General features: G+C 38.2%; 1 protein-coding gene across 1 annotated transcript; it reads right to left on the bottom strand.

The window, feature by feature from the left end:
- Positions 1-7110: 7110 nt before the first annotated feature.
- On the bottom strand, positions 7111-17643 carry efemp2a (EGF containing fibulin extracellular matrix protein 2a). The gene is made up of 10 exons (XM_062999793.1): positions 17460-17643; positions 17294-17342; positions 16675-16881; positions 14324-14446; positions 13361-13477; positions 11587-11706; positions 11295-11414; positions 11085-11211; positions 9569-9764; positions 7111-8080 (listed from the first exon to the last, which is right to left on the bottom strand). Exons 1-10 carry the CDS (start codon positions 17553-17555, stop codon positions 7919-7921), a joined length of 1317 nt encoding a protein of 438 aa, XP_062855863.1. The 5' UTR covers positions 17556-17643; the 3' UTR covers positions 7111-7918.
- Positions 17644-25227: the final 7584 nt, after the last annotated feature.

Here is a 25227-nt window from a genome sequence, read left to right on the forward strand (position 1 = left end):
ATCACAAGCCAGACTTAGTGGGAATAGTATCACACTGAGTGAATAAAAGCAAGAGGTTTTATTAACAGTCTCTCTAGTCTTGGTAAGTGTCCACAGACTTGGTTGATGTCTCATGTAACGCTTAGTGATAAAATAGTCTGAGCTAAGCCTGGCAGCAAAACGATAGTTCTTTGTCACCTTATGTTCCCAGCCAAACACATCCATGGTGAAATTTCCTGGCACATGGTTATTTATTTGTCATCAGGACTTGCAGTCATTCAAAAGCCGATTTTAATACAGATCAGTCAGAAAAGTGGTGCATACATTCTTATACTTGTAATTGCTTTAATTCAAAACACATTTCAAATGGTTAGGTTGCCAAAAACTCAAGATAAGATAGAAATGTATTTATCCTGAAGTAAATTCTTGTGTCAAAAGTTGTACAAAAAATTACAACATGAGAATAAGAAAATAAATAGTGCCTAATAAAATAATAATAAAGGATTAATTAAAAGTTAGTACAAAGAATTAAGGTAAAAATAGAAAAAAAAATGTGTACAGAGCTTTTAAAAAGTATTTGCCCTGTTGATATAAAATCTCCCAATTAAAGCACTTGATTGATCCTCTTTAGAATTGATACTTGCTGCTAATTGCTTTCAAACCAGTACAATTAACCTGCGCAGCTGCAGTTTATGTTATTTTGTCTACCACCTTTAAGTGCACTTTGTGGGTCGTCGGTTTACTGACTGTACTCCATCTGTTGCTATGCACAATTTAATAGCATGGTATTATGTGTGGCTCTTGATACAAGTGTATTACGCTCAGCAGTAGTTCTGGGGTTACTTTATAAATCTTAGTCACAAATCTTGAGATAAGAATAGTCCAGCAACTAAAAATATCCAGCCAGCTGAGCCCTGATGAGGGACTGGGGAAAAATTGTGTATGGAAATGATGAACTAGTTTCTTTGATTATATGCCTTCAGTGTTTACTATCGAGGTAGGTGTGCCATAAGTGTTGCCAAATATACTCCAGCTGCAAATGGTTCACCACTGATATTTGAGCAGTTATGGGCCTGTGGTCATTTTCAGTAATGGACAGGCTAGAGGCTACCACTTGTGTACAGCAACAGATAGAGTCAATGTATAGCTGTCTACAGGACGTACAGCTATATGAATAACATGGTGAAGGGACCTATATTTACCATCATGCAAGATTTCTTTAGTTTTGTTTTGCTTTGGGTCAGGTTAGGGCTGAAGCAGTGGCAAAGCAGCTGGTATTGATGCAGCAGAGCCCCAAGGACCATGGGTCAAAGACCAAGAACTCTTAGAGCCTAAGTGCAAAGTTTGGTATCTTCTCCTTCTCTATGTGTCGGTTTTCTTTAGGGGCTCTGGTAACCTCACACATCCCAAAACCCTACAAGTTAGTGGATTGGTTAGTTAAATTGCCCTTAGGTTTGATGCAGCACTTAGTAAAGGTGACACACAGGACCACTGTTCTAGAGACCTGGGTTTAGACCTTTTCCTGGCATGTTTTCCCCATGTCTGCCTGTGTTTTATTGACTACAGTTTTGTCCCACCTCCAAACAACATGAAGAAGGTCGATTGGTTACTAAAATAACCCCTAGATGTAAGAGAGTGAGAAAATGGGTGAGATTGTGGAGTCCTCTGATTAAATAATGTCCACTTTAGAGCTAATCACTCCTTGTATCCATGGTACTGGGTGGAGCCATGTCTAGTCGGTAAACATTAGTAATTGAATAAATTAAAAATAGAAAAACACCCATATGTGTGATGTCTTAAATACTGGTCCTTGTTTTTTTCCTTGTTAGATTAATCTGAATACCTAATTAGTGGAAAACAAGGTAAATGACTCTTGTTGTTATGGCCCTTGTCATTAAGACAGCATTGTAATCAGGACAACCCTGCAACAGTACGAGGTCAATGCAATTTGCTTTAGTTAACGCCTCCATAATGGGTGACCAACATGCATTCCCCATTTTTCCTCTTCAGGAGTGTTTTTCTCTGCCCTCCTGATGCAGATCTAATTAGGTGCCTTATTGGGGGCAAACCTTGTAAATGTCAAGCGTTTGTTTGAATTGGTCGTGTTTTCCTTTGTGTTAGGTCATGCAATAAACAGGTATGTATATTTTCTTTTTATTTGTTAGCCTTTTTATAAGAATGTATTGCCGATAAAAACAGGTGCATACAACAAGGCAATCTCATTACACAAACATTGGCCATAAAATGCTGTTATAGGATGCCACATATTCCATATTAGTTTATCAAACTTCTACCCTGCAGGATCTGCCCCATCAACTGTAAATGGTAAATTGGAAATCTGAACCAGCTATGTCTCTCCAAGTACTTGGTTGGTACTTGGGTAAAGTATGTGGATACCTGGGGCTCTCAGGTGGTGCAGCTATATACTGCACGAGCATACCATTTCTAAGATATTGAGTTCTCAAGTGCAAATATTTGTGCTATTGCCCAGCCTGGCACCCACAAAACACAAATGGCTGTGTTTAAGGGGAGTCCACAATTTGTGGTTGAATGGGTTCACCATTTGTGGCCTCTGCTTGAGGCACCTACACAAGATATGGTATTAATGTGTATTAATTTAGGACTAACAAACAGTTGCTTCTAGAAATGTATGGAGTTATTCAAATAGATGCTTCCAATGTATGTACAATCACAGTACAGTTATATAACAGTTTATCCAGCAGCTCTTGCAGCATAGAAATTTAAAGAATGTATTTATTAGAAAGCTTGTTTGACAGTAGTAGGGCGGTCATAGCCTAGTGGTTAAGGTCCTGGACTAATAATCAAAAATTTGCTGGTTCAGGCCACACCACTGCCAGGTTGTCACTGTTGGGCCATTGAGCAAGGACCTTAAACCTCAATTGCTTAGACAGTATACTGTCACAGTACTGTCAGTTGCTTTGGATAAAGGCGTCTACTAAATGTAGTAATTGTAAATGACAATACCATGTTAAAACGTGATTGGACACCTCATCATGACTTGATCAGCTGCTATTGTTTGTTTATAGAAATTGCATAGCTGTATGCATGTGATTATAAACTTTTTTTAGTAATGTGTTTAAAGTAGCCAAAATATTAATTAAAGAAATATGTTCTTAATTGGAATGGCAAAGACAAAATGTAATGACACCAGAGTTTGGCCTTGCAGTGCAGACTTGTTATCAGTAAACAGTACCTACAGTGTATCACAAAAGTGAGTACACCCCTCACATTTCTGCAGATATTTAAGTATATCTTTTCATGGGACAACACTGACAAAATGACACTTTGACACAATGAAAAGTAGTCTGTGTGCAGCTTATATAACAGTGTAAATTTATTCTTCCCTCAAAATAACTCAATGTACAGCCATTAATGTCTAAACCACCGGCAACAAAAGTGAGTACACCCCTTAGTGAAAGTTCCTGAAGTGTCAATATTTTGTGTGGCCACCATTATTTCCCAAAACTGCCTTAACTCTGCTGGGCATGGAGTTTACCAGAGCTTCACAGGTTGCCACTGGAATGCTTTTCCACTCCTCCATGACGACATCACGGAGCTGGCGGATATTCGAGACTTTGTGCTCCTCCACCTTCCGCTTGAGGATGCCCCAAAGATGTTCTATTGGGTTTAGGTCTGGAGACATGCTTGGCCAGTCCATCACCTTTACCCTCAGCCTCTTCAATAAAGCAGTGGTCGTCTTAGAGGTGTGTTTGGGGTCATTATCATGCTGGAACACTGCCCTGCGACCCAGTTTCCGGAGGGAGGGGATCATGCTCTGCTTCAGTATTTCACAGTACATATTGGAGTTCATGTGTCCCTCAATGAAATGTAACTCCCCAACACCTGCTGCACTCATGCAGCCCCAGACCATGGCATTCCCACCACCATGCTTGACTGTAGGCATGACACACTTATCTTTGTACTCCTCACCTGATTGCCGCCACACATGCTTGAGACCATCTGAACCAAACAAATTAATCTTGGTCTCATCAGACCATAGGACATGGTTCCAGTAATCCATGTCCTTTTTTGACATGTCTTCAGCAAACTGTTTGCGGGCTTTCTTGTGTAGAGACTTCAGAAGAGGCTTCCTTCTGGGGTGACAGCCATGCAGACCAATTTGATGTAGTGTGCGGCGTATGGTCTGAGCACTGACAGGCTGACCCCCCACCTTTTCAATCTCTGCAGCAATGCTGACAGCACTCCTGCGCCTATCTTTCAAAGACAGCAGTTGGATGTGACGCTGAGCACGTGCACTCAGCTTCTTTGGATGACCAACGCGAGGTCTGTTCTGAGTGGACCCTGCTCTTTTAAAACGCTGGATGATCTTGGCCACTGTGCTGCAGCTCAGTTTCAGGGTGTTGGCAATCTTCTTGTAGCCTTGGCCATCTTCATGTAGCGCAACAATTCGTCTTTTAAGATCCTCAGAGAGTTCTTTGCCATGAGGTGCCATGTTGGAACTTTCAGTGACCAGTATGAGAGAGTGTGAGAGCTGTACTACTAAATTGAACACACCTGCTCCCTATGCACACCTGAGACCTAGTAACACTAACAAATCACATGACATTTTGGAGGGAAAATGACAAGCAGTGCTCAATTTGGACATTTAGGGGTGCAGTCTCTTAGGGGTGTACTCACTTTTGTTGCAGGTGGTTTAGACATTAATGGCTGTATATTGAGTTATTTTGAGGGAAGAATAAATTTACACTGTTATATAAGCTGCACACAGACTACTTTTCATTGTGTCAAAGTGTCATTTTGTCAGTGTTGTCCCATGAAAAGATATACTTAAATATCTGCAGAAATGTGAGGGGTGTACTCACTTTTGTGATACACTGTATATAAATTTTAAGATAGACTGTCACTTTAAGGTCCAGCTTTTGGAACATGGCAGCATGGATGAATTTACACATTGCACTGCTAGTACTTCAATAATGTATGTTATCTATAGGCGACACTATTGCAATATTTGGCTCCCCTTTTTCATAATACAGATTAGCGACAGTTTCTACTATGTATTTTGCACAGAGATATGTAAAGCATAAATATATGGGCAGAGAAACCACAATGTTTGGTCACATCTCCGATCTTCTAGACTGTGCCTACACAAGTTAATTACTGAATAGTGGTGTTCCCCCATTTTGATTTCAGTCTTTTTTTTTTCTTTACCCACACTCCCAGCACGCACAGTCAATCAAACCTGACAAATTCATTTTTACTCTGCCTTACTCTCAACAAACTAAATTCCATACACGTTTAGGAATCCCATTAAACTTAATATACACGAAATCCGTTGCTCAAAACCTCCTCCGCATGCAGGGGCTCTCTGGCACAGCTTCTCCTGCCCACCTCTTCGTGTGCCCACTGGGCGGGTACAGAACGGATCGTTCCTGAATCTGTGCTCTCGGTTGGGTGTGTGGTTTGCCGGAGATCCGACAGGAAGCAGCACTACATCCCAAACTCGGCACACATTCTCCCCACCTCACCCACTCTACGACTTTGTCATTATCCCAACTAAGACACACTGACCTGATTGACCTGATAGTGCCATCTGGGTTATGTATATGAGGAAAGTGTTAAAATCACTATGCACTACTGGTCATCATAAATACTTGAACTGTCAATTGGACATGTTCCTGGTTTAACAGTATATCCACTATTTCATTTCTTTATTGTTTTATCTGGCAGGCTGCTGTTACCCATTCACTGTCTACCTACCCTGGTGCTCCATTCATCCAGCTCTCTGCTTAATGGGAAGGAGGATGAGAAGAAAACAATGGGTTCACTGATCAATTAGGTTACAAAATGAGCAGCAAGATTCTTTAGGTATGTTTCTATTTTTGGCTTTACCGACAATCTGTGTGCCATGCTGCCCCCCTGTGGCAGACCAGTAAGAACTGGACGTGCTGTAATTATGTAAGGTTTTGCAGAGAATGAGTCATCAGCGTGAACAGAGGCGAAGGTCTTGATTGAGGTGTAGTGGGATACTGAGAGGTGGGTATGTGGCGGGTGGATTGAGAGTTAAATTAGGGATTTCCTGACCTTTTTTTGGTTAGCAGGGAGATTTGCAGGCTTGTAGTTAAACTGGGTACAGAATGGCTGTAGGAGCTCCCACACACCTCTGCTGCTTCTCTTCACTGCAGTGGAAATTTTCATTACTGCACTCATATTTCCGTTTGATCTCCAGTGTTGCCAGGTTATTGGCCGGTTATTTTTAGTCACATCGAGGTGTAAAAATAGCCCCTGGTTCTTTGAATTTAGCTGAATTCCAAGGTCATTTAATTGATTGTTCATTTCATTTTCATCACTGAAATCGTCATACTGGTCAGGGTCACAGTGGGTTAAAGAAACAGGCACTCCTAGTAATGATTTAGAATGATTCACCTTACAGACATTGACTAGCATGGAGGATCAAACCCAAGTCCCTGAGACTTAAAAAGATAATGTCATGAGGTAAAATCTGCAATATTTATAGTGGTTGTTTGTTAGGATTTTAACATCATGTTTTACACTTTGGTTACATGCATGACATCCATGACAGAAACTTGTTACACAAGATTCATCAGTTCAAAAGTTTTAACGTCAAACACAGTCATGGACAATTTTGTATCTCCAATTCAGACTGCAGAACATGCAAACTCCACACAGAAAGGACCCGGACCTTCTTGCTGTGAGGCAACAGTGCTACCCACTGAGCCACCGTGCCACCCTTATTTATAGTGAATTGGTTTGGCTAAGAACTTTGACTGAGTTCCAGTAATGCTGAATATTCAAGTGTTATTTTATTATGAATTTATAGATGTACAGCTTCACCAGAACCTTATCATTAAGGATAAACATGCATGATTTATTGTTAGGGACATTTTCTAAGTAACACTTGATCTAAATCATACATACATATACTGTATAGTTATACTCAGAAAGCTCAGGCTCACAAGTTGGAATCTTAGCAACCTGGCCAGGTGTCCAACAGGCACAACTGGCTATGCCTGATCAAGTAAGGTCAACTGGGTTTCATTGCCACTGCAGATTTGAGACCTCTGTTTTCTGGTCAGGGTTTACATTTACATAATGATGCAAATCAATTAAAAGATCTGAACACAACTGAAATGTTATTATGGTATTTATTACAGTAATAATTCCAGCACAAAATCATACAACCATGACAGCATGGTAAAACAACTACACATTTAGCAATGATGTGAAGATTAGTGATCATGTTTAGGTGACAGAAGGTTTAGAGATGTAAATGTATATTAAGATGACTGAGTGGTTACTGAATAATGGTTGTGACACAGAAAGCACAGTAAGCTCAGGGATCATTATCTTGATTCAGTAACAGTTGACAAGGCTGCATCTATTATTTGTACAATGCTACATATATCTGAAAGGAAGAAACGCACAGGCAATGTAATGTAATTACATGAATCTTCAGCAAGAAATATTTCAGATGATTTAATGGATTCATTCATTCAGTGGAATGGATTTGTGCTGGGAGGCAAAAATAGAAAGCAAAAATATCCTTAAGCAAATAACTCATCTCAAAAACTTGGGCCTGGATGACATTACAGGTATGAGAAAGGCCAGATAGAAAGAAAATAAAGACTTTATCGATTGTACAGCAGATTTTAAAATTGTAGTGCAGCTTCTTTTTTGCTATAAACAATAAAGAAAAATCATGTGTGGTATGGCTAAGTCTGCAAATCATATTGCGTATCAGTATGACCAGCATATTTGTGAAGTAGTAGTTGTATAGTTCCTTTGATTTTTCATGAGACAGCTTGGCACTCTTCTTTCAGCAAACATGGGGAGATAACCAGCTAATTGTTTAATGGGTTAATCATCCCCAGCTTCCTCACCTCTGCCACTTTCTTATTTACTAGCCACTCACCCCGTTCCTGCTCCAAATAAAAATCTTTTAAAATTCATAAGGCCCAACGTATACTGTCAAACGAAGAGCAGAACTGCTTTGGTAGCTCATAAAGGGGCTAATCGAAACCATTTCCAGGTCCAGAACGTATTCTTTGGGTCCAGTAACAGCACGTAATAGCACCAGCATGGCACTGATGTTGTTGATTTGCTTAAGAAAGAGAAAGTAAAAATGATTAGATGTCTATAATATTATTAAGTATCCTAATATAATCAAATGAATAGCCAGATGTATTTTCCTAAATTTGTAAACTCTGGAGGACGCCTCTATTTTTTGGCTTATTTTAAGGAATGCCTGAACATGAAAACTTGATTTGTAAATATGATTCACTTAAACCTAAATATTAGTTTGAATGACAGTCTGTTAGCTGTATGCTAACATGTTTTGTTACTATTAAATTAACTGGTAAGGATATAATGACGTAAATTACGACTCTGGTAGCAAAATCTTACTCACAATTGAAGGAGTAGCAGTTAGAAAGCTAGCTGGTGACAAAGAAGCTATGTTTAAAATGATGTACTGTATACTATGTAGTCAGAAAAAAAACACTGCTGAAGGGGTTAATCTGAATGATAATAAAAAGCTGGACCTATTTTATAGTAATTTTGCTCATCATAATATGTATATATGTAATATAAATAAGTTTATATAAATAAGTTTAGAATTAACAGTTCAGGGGTAAAAAGAATACTAAACAAATTTTAACTCACATATTTAATATTTTTGATTCCCCACACCACAGAACTTTATATGTTGAAATTTTCAGTTAGTTCCAAGTTTACACTGTTTACATTTCCTAAAATGTCTGTATTTGTTGAAAAACTGCCACTGCTGTAACATTGTCTAAATAATGTAAATCAACTAGCTTAATTATAAAAATTATACATCATTAATCAGATCCTCTGTAGTCATGTCACAACTGAAAAATAAACCATACGTACAGAGTAATCAGAACTCCAGTGATCATAATGTACTTTGTGAGGACTGCATAAAGAAATCAATTTCTCCATTTTGGCACACTGTATTTAGTTTAGATCCAGCACTCCAGGGTACAATGAAATAGCATTACTGTTTTGAGGTGTTCCTCTCTCTTCAGGCTATTAATAGCTGTATATGCTAAAAAGATGCTACTGAAATAGAATTACTTTGGCCTTCTATTTTTGCTTTCTTCTATCTTTAACACTGTGCTTCCTTAAAGGGGCTATGTCATTAGTCACCCATTCAGATTTCTGGATTTCTGGAGAATAACAACTAAAGGTACTTCAGTAGTTTTTTTTAATGAATAAGAAAATACATAAACTATTTGAAATGCATGAACTTTTTGACATCACTACCACTAATAAAATACCACAATGTAGTCATTTAATGTAAAACAAAAAGTTAGCTACCATTAGCATAGCATAGGTCAGAATTATCAGTGAATAAGAAACAGAATTAATACATTTTTAACATTTCCTTTAATATTACTTTTATTTTATGGAGAAAATGTTAGCACACAGTCAACAGGCTAGTATCCATTAGCAATCGCAAATCATTAGCATTGCAGCAGGTGACACACCCATCTAACCACCCAAATAAATGTCACTCAAAAAAAATAGGCTAAACAAAGATAAATACAGTTATTAAGTCAAATCTTACCCTGATGTAGAAATCTCCATTGTCATCTCCTGAGCGGATACGGAAGGTGTTATAGGCTCCTGGGTGGACGCTTGTGGCCTGGATTTGGAAGATGTCAGAGGGGATGATGCGTTCTGAAGTGATGCTCATGTAGCGATGCACAATAGAGAAGGGCAGGTCTCGACAGCCAGGGTTAGTCAGGGGACAGATGCAGCGACTTGAGAGAGAGAGAGTTACAGCACAGCAGGGGGTCAGTTACATTGGTTAACGGTTACAAGGTGCTTTTTTTTTTTTTAAACAAACAGCGCAGACTGTCAGGATTTTATTTCTAATCACAAAAGCCCGTCTTGCATCTTTATTAGTCAAACATTAACCAGTCCACATTTATTTATACAGATGTATTTATACTTATTTATACTGATTCAAAATGTTGCATTGCTTGATTTAAGATGCCCCAAAAATATTTAATTACAAGTGAGTGTGCACCACAGCCCAGACAAATCCATTTAATATATTGAATTCCCTCCATTTAGCTCTAGACATTAAAAGAGCATAAACCTGCAGGATCACATGTTAGCAATTTCAGGCTTTTAGAAGTATGCTTATTACACTGAAATATGCTCAGATTCTTTCCAGAGATATGGAAAAATAAACAGGGCAATTTTAGAATTAATGAAATGCACGCACTGAGCAGATACTGACAGAGAGTGCAAGACATTTTTAAATGTCTGTATCTCTAATGACATACACTGCCTGCTTCGAGTGCAGTGTGTTCACGGTAAGGAACTAATCAAAATGAAGTGTTTTTGTCCAAGAAACCAAAAGCAGTTACATAAGTAATTTAATATAAAAAAATATCCTATTTTTCAGTGATTCTTCTAGCACACTATATGACCAACAATATGTGGGTTTCACACAAGCTTCCCGCATTTTAATAGTTAATGCACATATGCACCTTATGTGTAAATAATCTCTATTGCACAATTTTGTATCACTACTATATTGTTTATTTTATTCTATGTATATATATACCATTGTTTATTGTTTATTATACGTTTAGATATAGTGTACCTTTTACTATTTAACTTGTATGTATGTTGACACCTGCACCTAAAGAAATTCCTTGTACATCTGCTACTTGGCGAATAAAAAAGATTCTGATTCTGATTCTGATGTGGACATTCTGTTCCCTAGAGTTACTCTAATTATTGATTTCAGGGGTTTAAGCCACACCTATTCACATAACTTGTTTAAAATCAATTATTTAAAATCGATTATATGCTTTTTAATACATATAGGAAAGACCTCTTCCTGGTGTCCATCCACATCAGGGTTTGGTGTGTTGTGCTTTTTGAAATTTTGTTATTCATGCTACTATTTACTTTCAAAACTTCCACTCACTGGATGTTTTGGTCTTGTGTTTTTTTATTTCTGCAGCATCCTATGTAAGCTCTTGACCTGTGTCTGTATAATTTTATGCATTGTGCTGTATGTACTTGTATGTGTGCACTGCTCAATCAAAATTCAGTTCACTCACTTGTTTGATGCTTGAACGTAGGGCTCCTGACATTTGTTTGTGTCAACACATTTATGACCGCCATGAATGTTCACACAGCTCTGTCCATCAGTGCACTGGTGAGCAACTGTTTCACACTCGTTTATATCTACACACACAAGAGCAGTTAAATCAAATCAATCAAACACCAGTTACAAAATAAATTAACGTTAAGGATGGGCAGATGCTGACCTTGGCAGAGGCGAGGCCCCTGGAGTTGGTAACCCTCTGGGCAGACACATGAGAATTTGCCAGGCTCATTTACACACTGGTACTGACAAAGGTAGATGGAGAAGCTACACTCATCTATGTCTGCAGAGAGTATAAACACACGAAGACATGAGTGCAAAAAGTCACTGGTTTTACCAGATATTAAATACAAGGTTTCCCATACACTGTCCAGCTCTGTAATAAACTAATGTGTGTGTGTGTGTGTGTGTGTGTGTGTGTGTGTGTTGTAAGTGCCTGTGTTACTGCCACTGACCGTTGCAGGTAAATCCATCCGGTGCCAGCTCATAACCCTGCTCACAGCGGCAGTGGAAAGTGCCATAGGTGTTAGAACACTTCTGACTACAGGGGGCGCCCATATTACACTCATCCACATCTAAAGTCACAAACCATAAAACATCACACATAAATTATAGGGGAATATAGAACATACTTCATAAAAACAGTGCTAGGCTCAATAAATGCCCATGTTGATAACAGTGATAACAGTCATTATCAGGGACATGTATTCATTATTTTGCAAACTTCTGCAAAAAAGGGCCTGGGTTTTTTTTTCCCAGTCAGGCGCCAGGGTTCTTTCTGTGTGGTGTTTGCATGTTCTCCCTATGTTCATGTGGGTTTCCTCTGGGTGTTCTGGTTTTCCTCCGGTAGAACAGACAGTGAATGAAATAATAAGTAAATGAATGAATTAATTAATTAATTAATAAAGAACCATGTCACATAAGTAAATCTAATTTAATTATGTGCAGTTGTAGCCTAGCGGTAAGGGTACTGTACCAGCAATCAAAAAGTTACTGGTTCAAGCCCCACCACTGTCGATTTGGATAAAAAGTCTGCTAAATGTCGAAAATGTAGAAATAGGTACAAGTACCCGAACACTCTCCATAACTTTCAACTTTCAAATATGCCAGCCATGCTGTTTATGAATCCAGAATCCTTTTAGATAAAGTACTTATTAGATTTACAATGCTCAGTGTTTACTAACAAACACAGGCATGGCTCAGCTGTATTCATCACTCATTGTTTCTGTGACACATAAACAATGTTTAACTCGGATAATAAACCACATTTTGCCCCCATATTTTGGAATACAACACTAATCACTCCCATATGTCACCACATTGTCTCTAATTCACCTAATTTAAGGAGTTGCAGTGGTTTGTTTTGACACTGGCCCCCATACTGAGAGGCAGAGGTGTAGAATGACATTGTACAGTCTGTGGGCCTGACTTTCCCAATGATTGTGGGTAAAGGTAGGAAGTACCAAAGTACTTCTATTTCAATCTGAATTAAATCTTTTTTAACAGATGTGCACTCTTAGGATTTTTATTTGTTGACTTTTTTTTATTAAAAGCATATGATTAAGTGTTAAACTTGTTTTGGTTTCATGTGTAGGTAGTGTAGATAGTAAGGCGTGTCGAACAAGGTAAACAATTTAGTACAAATAGAAATGCCTCCACGGTAGTGCAATCCTTACTTGTTGACAATTATAGACATGACTGCAATCAAATCAAATGAATGTGACTGTAATTCATATGTAATAAAGTAAGCTCCAAAATATGTATTTTTTTAGTCAGTTTAATCAAAATGTTTAATTAAACTCTAATATACCAAGTTCACAAAGTGTATTTGATGTAGGTTATAATGTTAGTTTAATATAATTAGCATAATATATCACATCTTAATTCGATATATATATATATATATATAGTTGAATGAGTAACTAAGTAAGTTTCAGTAAAGAGAGAAATAATATGTATTAATAAATCGGGTTGAGTAGCTCTTATTGCAATTATTGCCTTTTTCCATTGAATTTATACCTAATAAAGAACTCCCTGTTTTAAAAACTAAAAAAGAAAAATGTATGTAAATTCATTAGCATCTACTTCAATACTGTCACTGTTCAAAAGTCATACTTTAACCTTGACCAAACTTGGTTGGTATGCTTGTTTGTGCACAGTTTAAGTGAATTTAGAGGATGGAACTATGACACAGAACATGGCATTGTTGGATATGTGTGGTGGACTCACCAATGCAGGAGCGATTGTTGCCTGACAGCTGGAAGCCAGGCTCACACTGGCAGGAGAAAGAGCCGGGCACGTTAACACAGCGATGTTGGCAGTAACGGTACCGGCACTCATCTATGTCTAACAAAAGAAAAGAGTGAGGCTCAAATAAACACAACATGCAGTGCATTTATTTATCCTTAATCAGCACATTTATCCACTTTTACAGTATTGTAGTCCTGCCCTTTTTCTTTTTTCTTTGACGGGGGGTGGGGGTGGGGTGGTTGGATGTGCCAAAGCTCTGCAATGGAATGGAGCTCTGTTTAAGCCAGCTGCAACCCTGTTCGGGATTAAGTGATTAATGAAAATGAAATGAAATGGAAAAAAAAAACTCTAAAACATGTTTTCACTTTTACAAGTGAAGATTGGTTGAAGTGTGCAAAAAGGGGTCTGAATACTTTTTATGTACACTATATGGAAAAAAAGTATTGGGACTCCTGACCAAGACCTTGTTGGACATCCCATTCCAAAACAGTGTACATTCATTTAAAGATACCAATCCGCCCATTGTGATCATAACAGCCTGCACTTGACGACAAGGCTTTTCGCAAGATTGTTGAGTCAGTCTGTGTCTGGGTAGATTTGTGACCATTTAGTCAAAAGAGCATTCTTAAAGTCAGGAAGTGATGTTGGCCTGACTCACAATTGACATTCCAATCTATCCCAAAGGTGTTAGTTCGAGTCGAGGCCAGGGCTCTGTGCAGGCCACTGGAGTTCCTCTAGAGCAAACTTGTCAAATCATGTTTTAATGAACCTCATATGAATATTTGTGCACAGGGCCACAGTAAACTAGAATAGGAAAGGTCCTTCTCTTAACTGTTTTAATAACAATGTATTTTCTATACCTGTTAGCAATGGGTGTGGCTGAAACACATGAACTCATTAATATAAGTGGTGAGAGAGAAAGAGAGAATAGCTGCTTTTTACCTATGCACTCTGTTCCCACTTTCTGGTATCCACCTGGGCACTGGCACGTATAAGAGCCCTCCGTGTTAAAGCACTCCTGGCTGGGCTGGCAGTCATGCCTATCCATTTCACATTCATCCACATCTGTGTAAACGTGTGTGAGAGCATGACATTAGACAAAAGGACCATTGTGCACTGCATAACCGCTGTTCTAATAAGTGAGCCTTGTTGTTGTTCACCTCTTTTTGAACCATATTTGCTGCCTCATCAGTATTTTGTTTATACTGCCCCAGTGAGGCCACTTACTGATTTACGGCTAACAGCTTGAAGAAATAAAAACATGCTAGCTGTGTGACTGCTGAGTGCTGACTGATACAACTATGGTCTGCATTAATGAGGTCTTGACTGCTGATAGCAGCTGGGAAAATCATAGCTTTTCAAATTCCCACTACCCCCTGCCAACCCCAGCAATGCTCCCACGCGTGAGCCCAAAAAACTATGCAGTGTCTTTCCTTCATACCACCTGTTTCTGGATTTTCTAAGTCCTATCTGAATCATTAAGTACGGAAGCGTATTGCTGCCACACAGTTAAAAAAAAAATACCGTCAGTATGTCGTTATAACGAGAAAGGATGTCGTTATAACGAGAAAAGGATGTCGTTATAACGAGAAAAGGATGTCGTTAAAACGAGAAAAGGATGTCGTTATAACGAGAAAAGTTCATTACCTCAAATGCTGCACAGCTGATGGAGTACGGAAGCGTATTGCTGCCACACAGTTAAAAAAAAAATACCGTCAGTATGTCGTTATAACGAGAAAGGATGTCGTTATAACGAGAAAAGGATGTCGTTAAAACGAGAAAAGGATGTCGTTAAAACGAGAAAAGGATGTCGTTATAACGAGAAAAGGATGTCGTTAAAACGAGAAAAGGATGTCGTTATAACGAGAAAAGTTCATTACCTCAAATGCTGCACAGCTGATGGAGCGTATCTGCTGATGGAGAGACAGTTTGCACACATGCATGATGCTGTAACTTGTGTAACCTTACAGCTTGTGGTGCCGATCAAGATTCTCCTTTAGGATCTAAACTTGGTTTAATATTCAACATTTGTCTGACATTCGGCATTCCGATCTAAATAAGTGCTTCAAAAAACACCTAAGACCTTCTTATTTGATGATTTCTTACACAAATGAAAATAGTCAACATACTACAAAAACAAGTTTATGTTCAATTTAAGATTACGTCTATTTATCTAAAGAAAGGTTATAATGAAACCGTTTATCCAGCTCCCACTTCATGTAACGAGTTAGGGACCGTCATAAAACTAACTGAGAAACGTAGGAAACATGCACTTATCCACACTAATAAATCCATTTAAATCTGGTATGATTTGTATTTTTGGAAATATAATTTGTATATTTGAAATATAAATTTATTACAGATTTATTTATCTTTATTTAAATGTAATGTAAAATAAATACCATGTTATTTCAAAAAATAAGGTTTTTGTAGTAGGTGAGAAACATTGATGTGTTTTTGTAAAAACTGTTTGACATTAATTCATCAAATCATACCAGATTTAAATGGATTTATTAGTGTGGATAAGTGCATGTTTCCTACGTTTCTCAGTTAGTTTTATGACGGTCCCTAACTCGTTACATGAAGTGGGAGCTGGATAAACGGTTTCATTATAACCTTTCTTTAGATAAATAGACGTAATCTTAAATTGAACATAAACTTGTTTTTGTAGTATGTTGACTATTTTCATTTGTGTAAGAAATCATCAAATAAGAAGGTCTTAGGTGTTTTTTGAAGCACTTATTTAGATCGGAATGCCGAATGTCAGACAAATGTTGAATATTAAACCAAGTTTAGATCCTAAAGGAGAATCTTGATCGGCACCACAAGCTGTAAGGTTACACAAGTTACAGCATCATGCATGTGTGCAAACTGTCTCTCCATCAGCAGATACGCTCCATCAGCTGTGCAGCATTTGAGGTAATGAACTTTTCTCGTTATAACGACATCCTTTTCTCGTTTTAACGACATCCTTTTCTCGTTATAACGACATCCTTTTCTCGTTTTAACGACATCCTTTTCTCGTTTTAACGACATCCTTTTCTCGTTATAACGACATACTGACGGTATTTTTTTTTTAACTGTGTGGCAGCAATACGCTTCCGTAGTACAATTAAGCACTCACAATCTATAATAAACTTTTTCATTCACTCATAAACATTATAAGTTTGGGTTATGACTTTTCTTAATTGGATACAAATTACTTCAGAGGGCAGTTTTTTTTTTTCATTTTCACCATTGCTGACTCTTTCCACCTGTTTTTTTAACACCAATATGTTCTTAAACACACTTACCTACACAGCTGTCCCCCTGCGCCTCGTAGCCACTGGTGCAGGAGTTGTAGGGCTCAGTGTCAGTGTTGTCCAGGCCAGGTGGGATTTGATTGGGTGAATTAGGAATTAGTGAGACAGAACGAGGAAGGCACAGATAGCCGCCATAATGGTTGAAGCATTTCATCTCGCCTTTACATGCTTCTGGGATTGTTTCACATTCATTAATGTCTGAGGAGGAAAGAAAATGTGTGGGATTAGTACTTTGTATAAAATAAGTTAACATATCTAACTACCACATCTGTAGCATATGTGGGATACCAAAAAAAAATTGTCATAAGAGGAGGACTGTCCATTGGGCAGTCTTTGTGAGTAAAGCTTCAGCCATCTGTGCAATAATCATTTTTAATTTGATGTTTTTCTCTTTCCAATTCTTGATACAAAACTACTAGAACTACAAAACAACTAGAATAGAACCTGGTACGCTGTCATTTAGTTAATTGTATCATGCAGTGCATCTGTCTGCTAGTAACAGCACTTCTTTTCTCTACTTATTTATTTAGGTTTTAACATTGTCACATTTTTGTATGCACCAGATATTTGCCCCCTTTGTGAAAAGATAAGGATGCATGGGATGTTTTACCTTTGCAGTGTTGAGTCTGTGGATCCCAGTGATATCCATCTGTGCATTCCTGCAGGATATTGAATGATGTAAACAGTTACATACTTCATGTTTGCAGAGATTAGTCTATGAAATTGGAAAGGAAAAAAGAAGAAGGAAAATGGGCACTGTTTTTCTCCATTCTTACCGTGTATGTGTCACTTTCTGTGGGTGGCTGTGAAATAGCACGGTGAAAAAGAAGAGAGGCGCACACACACAAAACCGAAATACACATGGACCGCATCTTCACACAGAGATACTTTCAGCTGCTTTAAAGAGTTCAGAGAAAACTCGCAGGTACAATGCCGAACACACTGGCACACACAGCAGGGTCTCAGGTAGGACTATAAACAGCAGATTTAGCAGGGGTGTAATATCCACCATGTAACCTGAAAAAGACAAAAAAGGAAACCTTTGTGAATAGCTGCATACCTTAAACTTTTGATTTGCAGCCAGGTCCATAGTTTGTTTTTATTGAAAATTACATAATAAGTACGTGGGGTGCTTTCAGGTGGCACAACAATTTAATTACTTGGCAGTTTTACTGGCCGGGCTGTGTCTGAGGAAAGAAAGGCCACTGAGCACCCTTGTGATGACCTGGAACGTTAATGTTTAGCCTGACATTTTTGTCCAGCATCAATTTTGACCTCATAAATCCTCTCACAACTAAATGATCAATAATCCTCACAGAAAACTTTGTTGGAAACTATTCCAGGTAAGAGAAAATGGGGGGAGAATCCACATTAATGCCTATTGTTTTGGAAAGGGGTGTCTAACAATCTCATTACAGGTATCTAACATTTTTTAGCCATAGTGTACTTGTGTTGACTCGATCTAAAAGTCTTTTTTTAAAACTGTGCGTGGTTTTGTTTTTTAGAAGAAGAGGGGTCATTTCCACAACCATTAATTGATATTGATAGTTTAATATTCATTTCCAATTTTTCTTTTGTAAAGAACGTAATGTAAATGTTTAATGTAAAAATTAGCATCGTAATTTTGCTTTAACGCGAGCTTACTGTGTACTAGTTTTAACACAGCGGTTCCCCCTGGTGGCTGAACTTGAATTGCACACTCACACTTAGTTGCAACAGCACACTTTAAATATAATTTACGTTCACATAACCAAACACTTCTTATAAACACCTCACCAGCTTGTAGTTTTATCAATGTGCTTTTTAGTATTCTTCATTTATAGTATTCCTCGTTTTAATAGAACATGTTTGAGCTGGGGGAAAATCCTGCCTGAAAGAGCTCATTTAGACTTGTTTGGGCTTTAGGTACTGTTCTTGGTAAGACATTTCTAAGTAAAAGTTGAATAAGTCCTGTCTTTCAGGTTGGTGCCTGAAATAAAAATAGAAAACCAGCCAAAAGCAACACTTATAAAGCATTTATGACTCTGTGCTGTGTAGCCTAATGATGTTTGCTGGTTCCAAACAGAAAAAGTGTGGAGGAAGATCATAACCACTGTCCTACTGATGTACAAATACAAACATTAACATGCATGACTCAAAGGCACAGACATCTGCATGTGTTTTCTCTGGCCATTCATATCGGACCTCATGAGTAGTACAGATAAGTTTGGTCTGTCCACCGGTATTGTCATATTGATTCAAAGTAATAAAATGCAAACCACAAGACAGCATACACGCACACACACACACACTCACTCACTCACACATTCTTATATTATTGTATCAGCCTCCAGTTGAAACTGTTGTGCATTTCGGAACAAACCACATAGGATTGTTCATCATGACTTTAACCTCAAACACGAGCGCACTTAACTCTTATTAAAGGCTAAAAGGACTGACAGAGAAGGCTTGTGATCCTGTTACACTTGACTCCTCGTCTCTGGCAGACTTGCAGTCTCCAGAAAAGCTAGACTCTTGTATTACGTGAATTTCTGCATGAATGATTCTTAAAATGTGGTCTGATCTTTGTCTGATAATATTGGACCAACACATTCTGCGTAAATGAATTCAATTATACTTGTCATGTCTTTATTAATTAACTCAGTGATCATTCACAGTCAAGGCAAAAAAGTATGTGAACCCCTTGTATTTACTAACTAGTAGAATAGTAATACTATTAACCGTGATTGAACTTGTCCAGCAGTAAGGAGGATTTACAAACCATTCTGAAAATCTTTCCTCAGGTCACAGCATCTTAGTTAGGGTGAAATCTTTAAAAATACATTTATTGTTTTTATTGGATTATTTCTTGTCATAGCATCCAACTTATATTATGCATCAGGTGATGAAGTACAACCCTGATAATCTGCTGTAACAATTTCTTAATGCATTGCCCTTTTCCTCAATTACAAGTTTGGATAATTTTTTGCAAATAATCAGTGTTTGTCTTATATATTCAGATAAAGCATCAATCTAGAACATTGTGGAACTTCTGCTTTTGGGTTCTTTTTATTTTTCTTAGCATAGCATTTTATTGGTTTAGTTTGCATATTATAAACAGATGATTAAAAGCAAAAAAATCATTACTTGCATTTCACAGAGAAAGCCATGTTATTTAAGTGGTTCACACATTTATTTTAACCTAATCTACTGCATTTGTTCCATTTACTCACCACGAAATTTCATTTTCCACATATTTTCCTTTACTTACAAAAAAATATATACAGTGTATCACGAAAGTGAGTACACCCCTCACATTTCTGCAAATATTTCATTATATCTTTTCATGGGACAACACTATAGACATGAAACTTGGATATAACTTAGAGTAGTCAGTGGACAGCTTGTATAGCAGTGTAGATTTACTGTCTTCTGAAAATAACTCAACACACAGCCATTAATGTCTAAATAGCTGGCAACATAAGTGAGTACACCCCACAGTGAACATGTCCAAATTGTGCCCAAATGTGTCGTTGTCCCTCCCTGGTGCCATGTGTCAAGGTCCCAGGTGTAAATGGGGAGCAGGGCTGTTAAATTTGGTGTTTTGGGTACAATTCTCTCATACTGGCCACTGGATATTCAACATGGCACCTCATGGCAAAGAACTCTCTGAGGATGTGAGAAATATAATTGTTGCTCTCCACAAAGATGGCCTGGGCTATAAGAAGATTGCTAACACCCTGAAACTGAGCTACAGCATGGTGGCCAAGGTCATACAGCGGTTTTCCAGGACAGGTTCCACTCGGAACAGGCTTCGCAAGGGTCGACCAAAGAAGTTGAGTCCACGTGTTCGGCGTCATATCCAGAGGTTGGCTTTAAAAAATAGACACATGAGTGCTGCCAGCATTGCTGCAGAGGTTGAAGACGTGGGAGGTCAGCCTGTCAGTGCTCAGACCATACGCCGCACACTGCATCAACTCGGTCTGCATGGTCGTCATCCCAGAAGGAAGCTGACGCACAAGAAAGCCAGCAAACAGTTTGCTGAAGACAAGCAGTCCAAGAACATGGATTACTGGAATGCCCTGTGGTCTGACGAGACCAAGATAAACTTGTTTGGCTCAGATGGTGTCCAGCATGTGGGCGGCGCCCTGGTGAGAAGTACCAAGACAACTGTATCTTGCCTACAGTCAAGCATGGTGGTGGTAGCATCATGGTCTTGGGCTGCATGAGTGTTGCTGGCACTGGGGAGCTGCAGTTCATTGAGGGAAACATGAATTCCAACATGTACTGTGACATTCTGAAACAGAGCATGATCCCCTCCCTTCGAAAACTGGGCCTCATGGCAGTTTTCCAACAGGATAACGACCCCAAACACAACCTCCAAGATGACAACTGCCTTGCTGAGGAAGCTGAAGGTAAAGGTGATGGACTAAACCCAATTGAGCACCTGTGGCGCATCCTCAAGTGGAAGGTGGAGGAGTTTAAGGTGTCTAACATCCACCAGCTCCGTGATGTCATCACGGAGGAGTGGAAGAGGATTCCAGTAGCAACCTGTGCAGCTCTGGTGAATTCCATGCCCAGGAGAGTTAAGGCAGTGATAATAATGGTGGTCACACAAAATATTGACACTTTAGGCACAATTTGGACATGTTCACTGTGGGGTGTACTCACTTATGTTGCCAGCTATTTAGACATTAATGGCTGTGTGTTGAGTTATTTTCAGAAGACAGTAAATCTACACTGCTATACAAGTTGTACACTGACTACTCTTAGTTATATCCAAGTTTCATGTCTATAGTGTTGTCCCATGAAAAGATATAATGAAATATTTGCAGAAATGTGAGGGGTGTACTCACTTTTGTGATACACTGTATACATTCACTTAGCCCTTACTTATCAATAAACCTTTATTCATAACTACACTACTTATTCAGGAAGAATAATTTTTATGTATTTCACTGATTTTATTAGTGGTACCTACAATAAAGCAGTCATCCACATAATTACATGCAGTTTAAGCCTACTTTGTTTTAATAGAGTACAAATACTCCAAAAACATTTTATATTGGCTGGTATATGGGCCATCAGGCTTGCTTGAAAAAGACTATGTTCTCTACAACCAAGGCTCCCACAAAGCAGTTGCCAGCTATATTCAACCGACCATGACTGACCAATGCGTTTGCCATCCTTCTCTCACACACAGCTACCCAGACCAAACTGACTCTGTGGTGAACTGAGGATTCAAAAATCTGAAATCATCCACAGTAGCAAACCCAAAGGAGGGCAGAACTGTCGGGCATTACTCTGAGTATGTTTGGTGGTCGGGGCAATTCAGACTACTGAGACACATTGAGTGGCTGTTGGCTTTCTGTGGAATGCCACTGTCAAGGATGTGGGTGATGCACCAACAAGAGTCGGCTAAACTAAAACTGAGTTTCTCAGAATATCACATTTTTAGGAAAGCCCCTTAAAGCTTACCAAAGAGGTCGACTGGGCTTAAAATATTCTTACCTTTCTAACATACAGTTAAAGCCTAAAGTTTAAGTACACTTGTAGTGGTGACGTACACCCACCTGCCACTTTTTAGAAACACCTGTACACATGCTTATTTATGTAACCATCAAATTAACTATCGAAGTCATGTGGCAGAAGCACCATGCATGAAATTAAACAGAAACAAGCTAAAAGCTTTGTGTTCACATCAGACTCCTAATTAAGAAACATTTATTCTGATTGACTTAAATTGTGTTATGGTTGTTGGGGATAAGTAAATGGGCTAGTCTGGGTATGTTATATGACAAAATCTACTTGCTTTACATATTATTAATTTGCTTTTGTAGAAGGATCTAATGGTTTCATGACATTACCTCCTAAAACCTTGATGATACTGATGCTGGGTGTTTTTTTGTGACCAGATAACAGGGCTAGTTTGACTTAACCTATTACAATAAGCCACAAGCATTGCAATAAAAAAAAGTCTTGAAGGTGCGGTATAGATCTCAGACTGTTTTTTCTAAGCAACTTTAGGTCCCAAGATCACTTTACCAAGGTTAGGAAAAAAACTATCTATCACAGTTGTCAAATTAAACTTAATCCAAACCAGTAAAATACTATCTTGCTACCACTTATACATTTCTGAAGTGCAGGTGTCACTGTCCACAATCCAGTAAATTTTATGTTGTCTTGGGCTTGGAGGATTTTCTATAAAAAAGAAACTGTTGCTTTAAAACTTACAAACTTAAAACCTAGCTAAAGTGTGTAGCTGTTGACATGGACATATAAAATCCTCCTGCAGAACAGTTTTGTGGTCAGATAACAGAAACAAAGATAAAATCGTTGGGCCACAGTGACCTCAATTATGCTTGGAGAAGAAACAGTGAGGCATTCAAGCCATATAACACTGTACCTGCAGCCAAGCACAGAGGTGGTTGTTCTGTTGCTCTGGGGCTGTTTTGCTGCCAGTGGAACTGGTGCAGTGCAGAAGGTGGACAGAATAGTAACGAAGGAAGATTGCCTTTAAATTATTGGAACAGCTGAATCAGGCTGAAATTAAGTTTTTGGAATGGCCTTTCTGAAAGTACTTACATAAACACTATTGAGAATATGTGGACCGTACTGAAAAGTCAATCATTGCTTTAAAACTTTACCTATTCTTTGAAGTACAGTAAAAGATATGAGTTTAAACCAAATATGAACACATATAATGTGTACATTACATGTTTTTTATCACAGTAAATTATTACATAAAAAAACACACAATATGCCTATAAAATAAATTGACAAATAAAAATGAATTACAAACATCGTCATTTAGAACATTACATTAGTATATTAATCATTGAAACACAAAATGAACAGTTAAACAACACTGAAGTCTTACAAGTGAATGTAAACTTTTGACCTTCACATAATTTGTTCCAATTAGATCCTAAAAGAATGCTCTGACATGTGGGACCACACACATATAGAGACAAATGATTTCTTCTCACCTCCTTCCATTTGCAAATTCACACACATACACACACAGCATGCCCGTGACGTGTCTGTGCTCAGTTCTGCTCAGCTGCCCATAAACCTGACATTCTGTGTTTAGAACAGCTTCATTGTGGACATGCTGCACATCCATTCCTCAAAGCAAATGGTACACCCACCGTGCAGATGCCCACTGACCAGTTCAAACTGCAGTAATGTGTTTGTTTTCTCAGCACCCAGCACAGATGTGAGCAATCTGCCATGATCTCTAATACAGCTTTGTAATAAATTGCTTACATTATTATGCACAGTGCTCATAATTGTGGTCAAAAACATTTTACAGTATCACCAGTGTCTCAGAATTTCTGCACACAGCAGCACGTTTCTCTGCCCTTGTATGAATGCTCAAGTCAGCATGAGCCACATAAAATAATGCAGCCAAATACCAGTAATTGCATAAGAACATAAATAAAGGTCAGTATAGAAGTAGACTGTTCTAGTATAGTAGCCCAGTGTTCTCAGCTGTGACGTCATGCGGTTACTTAATTGTGTGTGTTCTCCTTGTTATGGCACCTGCATTTCTTCAGGGGGGTGAAATGTTTATGTAGGCACAACTGTTAACACCACTAAGTACTATGTTTTCTGTGTAGGTAAACCTTTAGAGCATTTAGGCTTTCTCTGTTTAATAGAATCAAACTATGCTAAAACAAAAGACAAACACACACTTGTGAATCTCAAATACAGTTGCAATGAAAGGATTGTGAATCCTTTGTAATGACCCTGATGTTTACAGTAATTGCTCATAAATGTGGGGTAAGGTTTATTCGTGTAAATCTATTATACACAATTGCACTTTTTATGTCTTTATTGAATCCATTTACAGTCTAAGCCAAGAAAGAAAAAGCAATCTTGTATTTAATAACTGGTAACCTCATGGGAAATATTAATATTACTCTATATAAAGTTATATGTAGCTGCTGATCAGACTTGGACACGTACAGAGGAATCTTAAACCATTCTGGAATATTTCGCATGAAAAGCCTTTTCAAGTCCTCAAATTACTTCTGCACCATTCAAACAAAGGATTTTTTCTCTTTACTTTTTACAGCTTTCTGTTGTTGATTTATTTGTGTGTCTTGGATCTTTGTCTTGACTCATGATCCAACTTTTATTAAGCTTCAGGTGATAGATCACTATCCTGACATTTGTAATACAGTTCTGCATTTCTTGTTTCCTCAAGGACTGCAAACTATCCAGGAACTAATGCAGATGCCCCATGCCATGATGCCTTCTCCATCATGTTTTACAGATAAGATCAGGTTTTGACGTTGGTTCATAGTGCTGTTCCTCCTCCAAAGGAAATATTGAGCTTTTCTTTTGTATTTTACACTAACAAAACATCCATACCAACTTTAGCATTTAAAACACAACATGTTTTTCAATAGTGTCCTTAGATTAACACTGTTTATACAGTTTTCTTTTAGTGGACACATGGACAGAGACTTTGGCAAGAATTGTTTAGGCAAGAATAGTAGAAGCCCAGAGGTTTGTATACTTTTTTCCATCATAGACAATTGATGGAAAAGAGTATAA

Source organism: Trichomycterus rosablanca, chromosome 8 (genome assembly GCF_030014385.1).
Source record: "Trichomycterus rosablanca isolate fTriRos1 chromosome 8, fTriRos1.hap1, whole genome shotgun sequence".
NCBI classification, from domain to species: Eukaryota; Metazoa; Chordata; class Actinopteri; order Siluriformes; family Trichomycteridae; genus Trichomycterus; species Trichomycterus rosablanca.

Bases quoted from the DNA above. Each gene is read 5' to 3' on its own strand.
- efemp2a (XM_062999793.1), bottom strand. From the start codon at position 17,555: ATGCGGTCCATGTGTATTTCGGTTTTGTGTGTGTGCGCCTCTCTTCTT. The intron at 14,447-16,674 runs GTAAGTGTGTTT...ACGTTTACACAG, and splicing joins GCAGGGGGACAGCTGTGTAG to ATGTGGATGAATGTGAAATG. The intron at 13,478-14,323 runs GTAAAAAGCAGC...TTCTTTTGTTAG, and splicing joins AGTGGGAACAGAGTGCATAG to ACATAGATGAGTGCCGGTAC.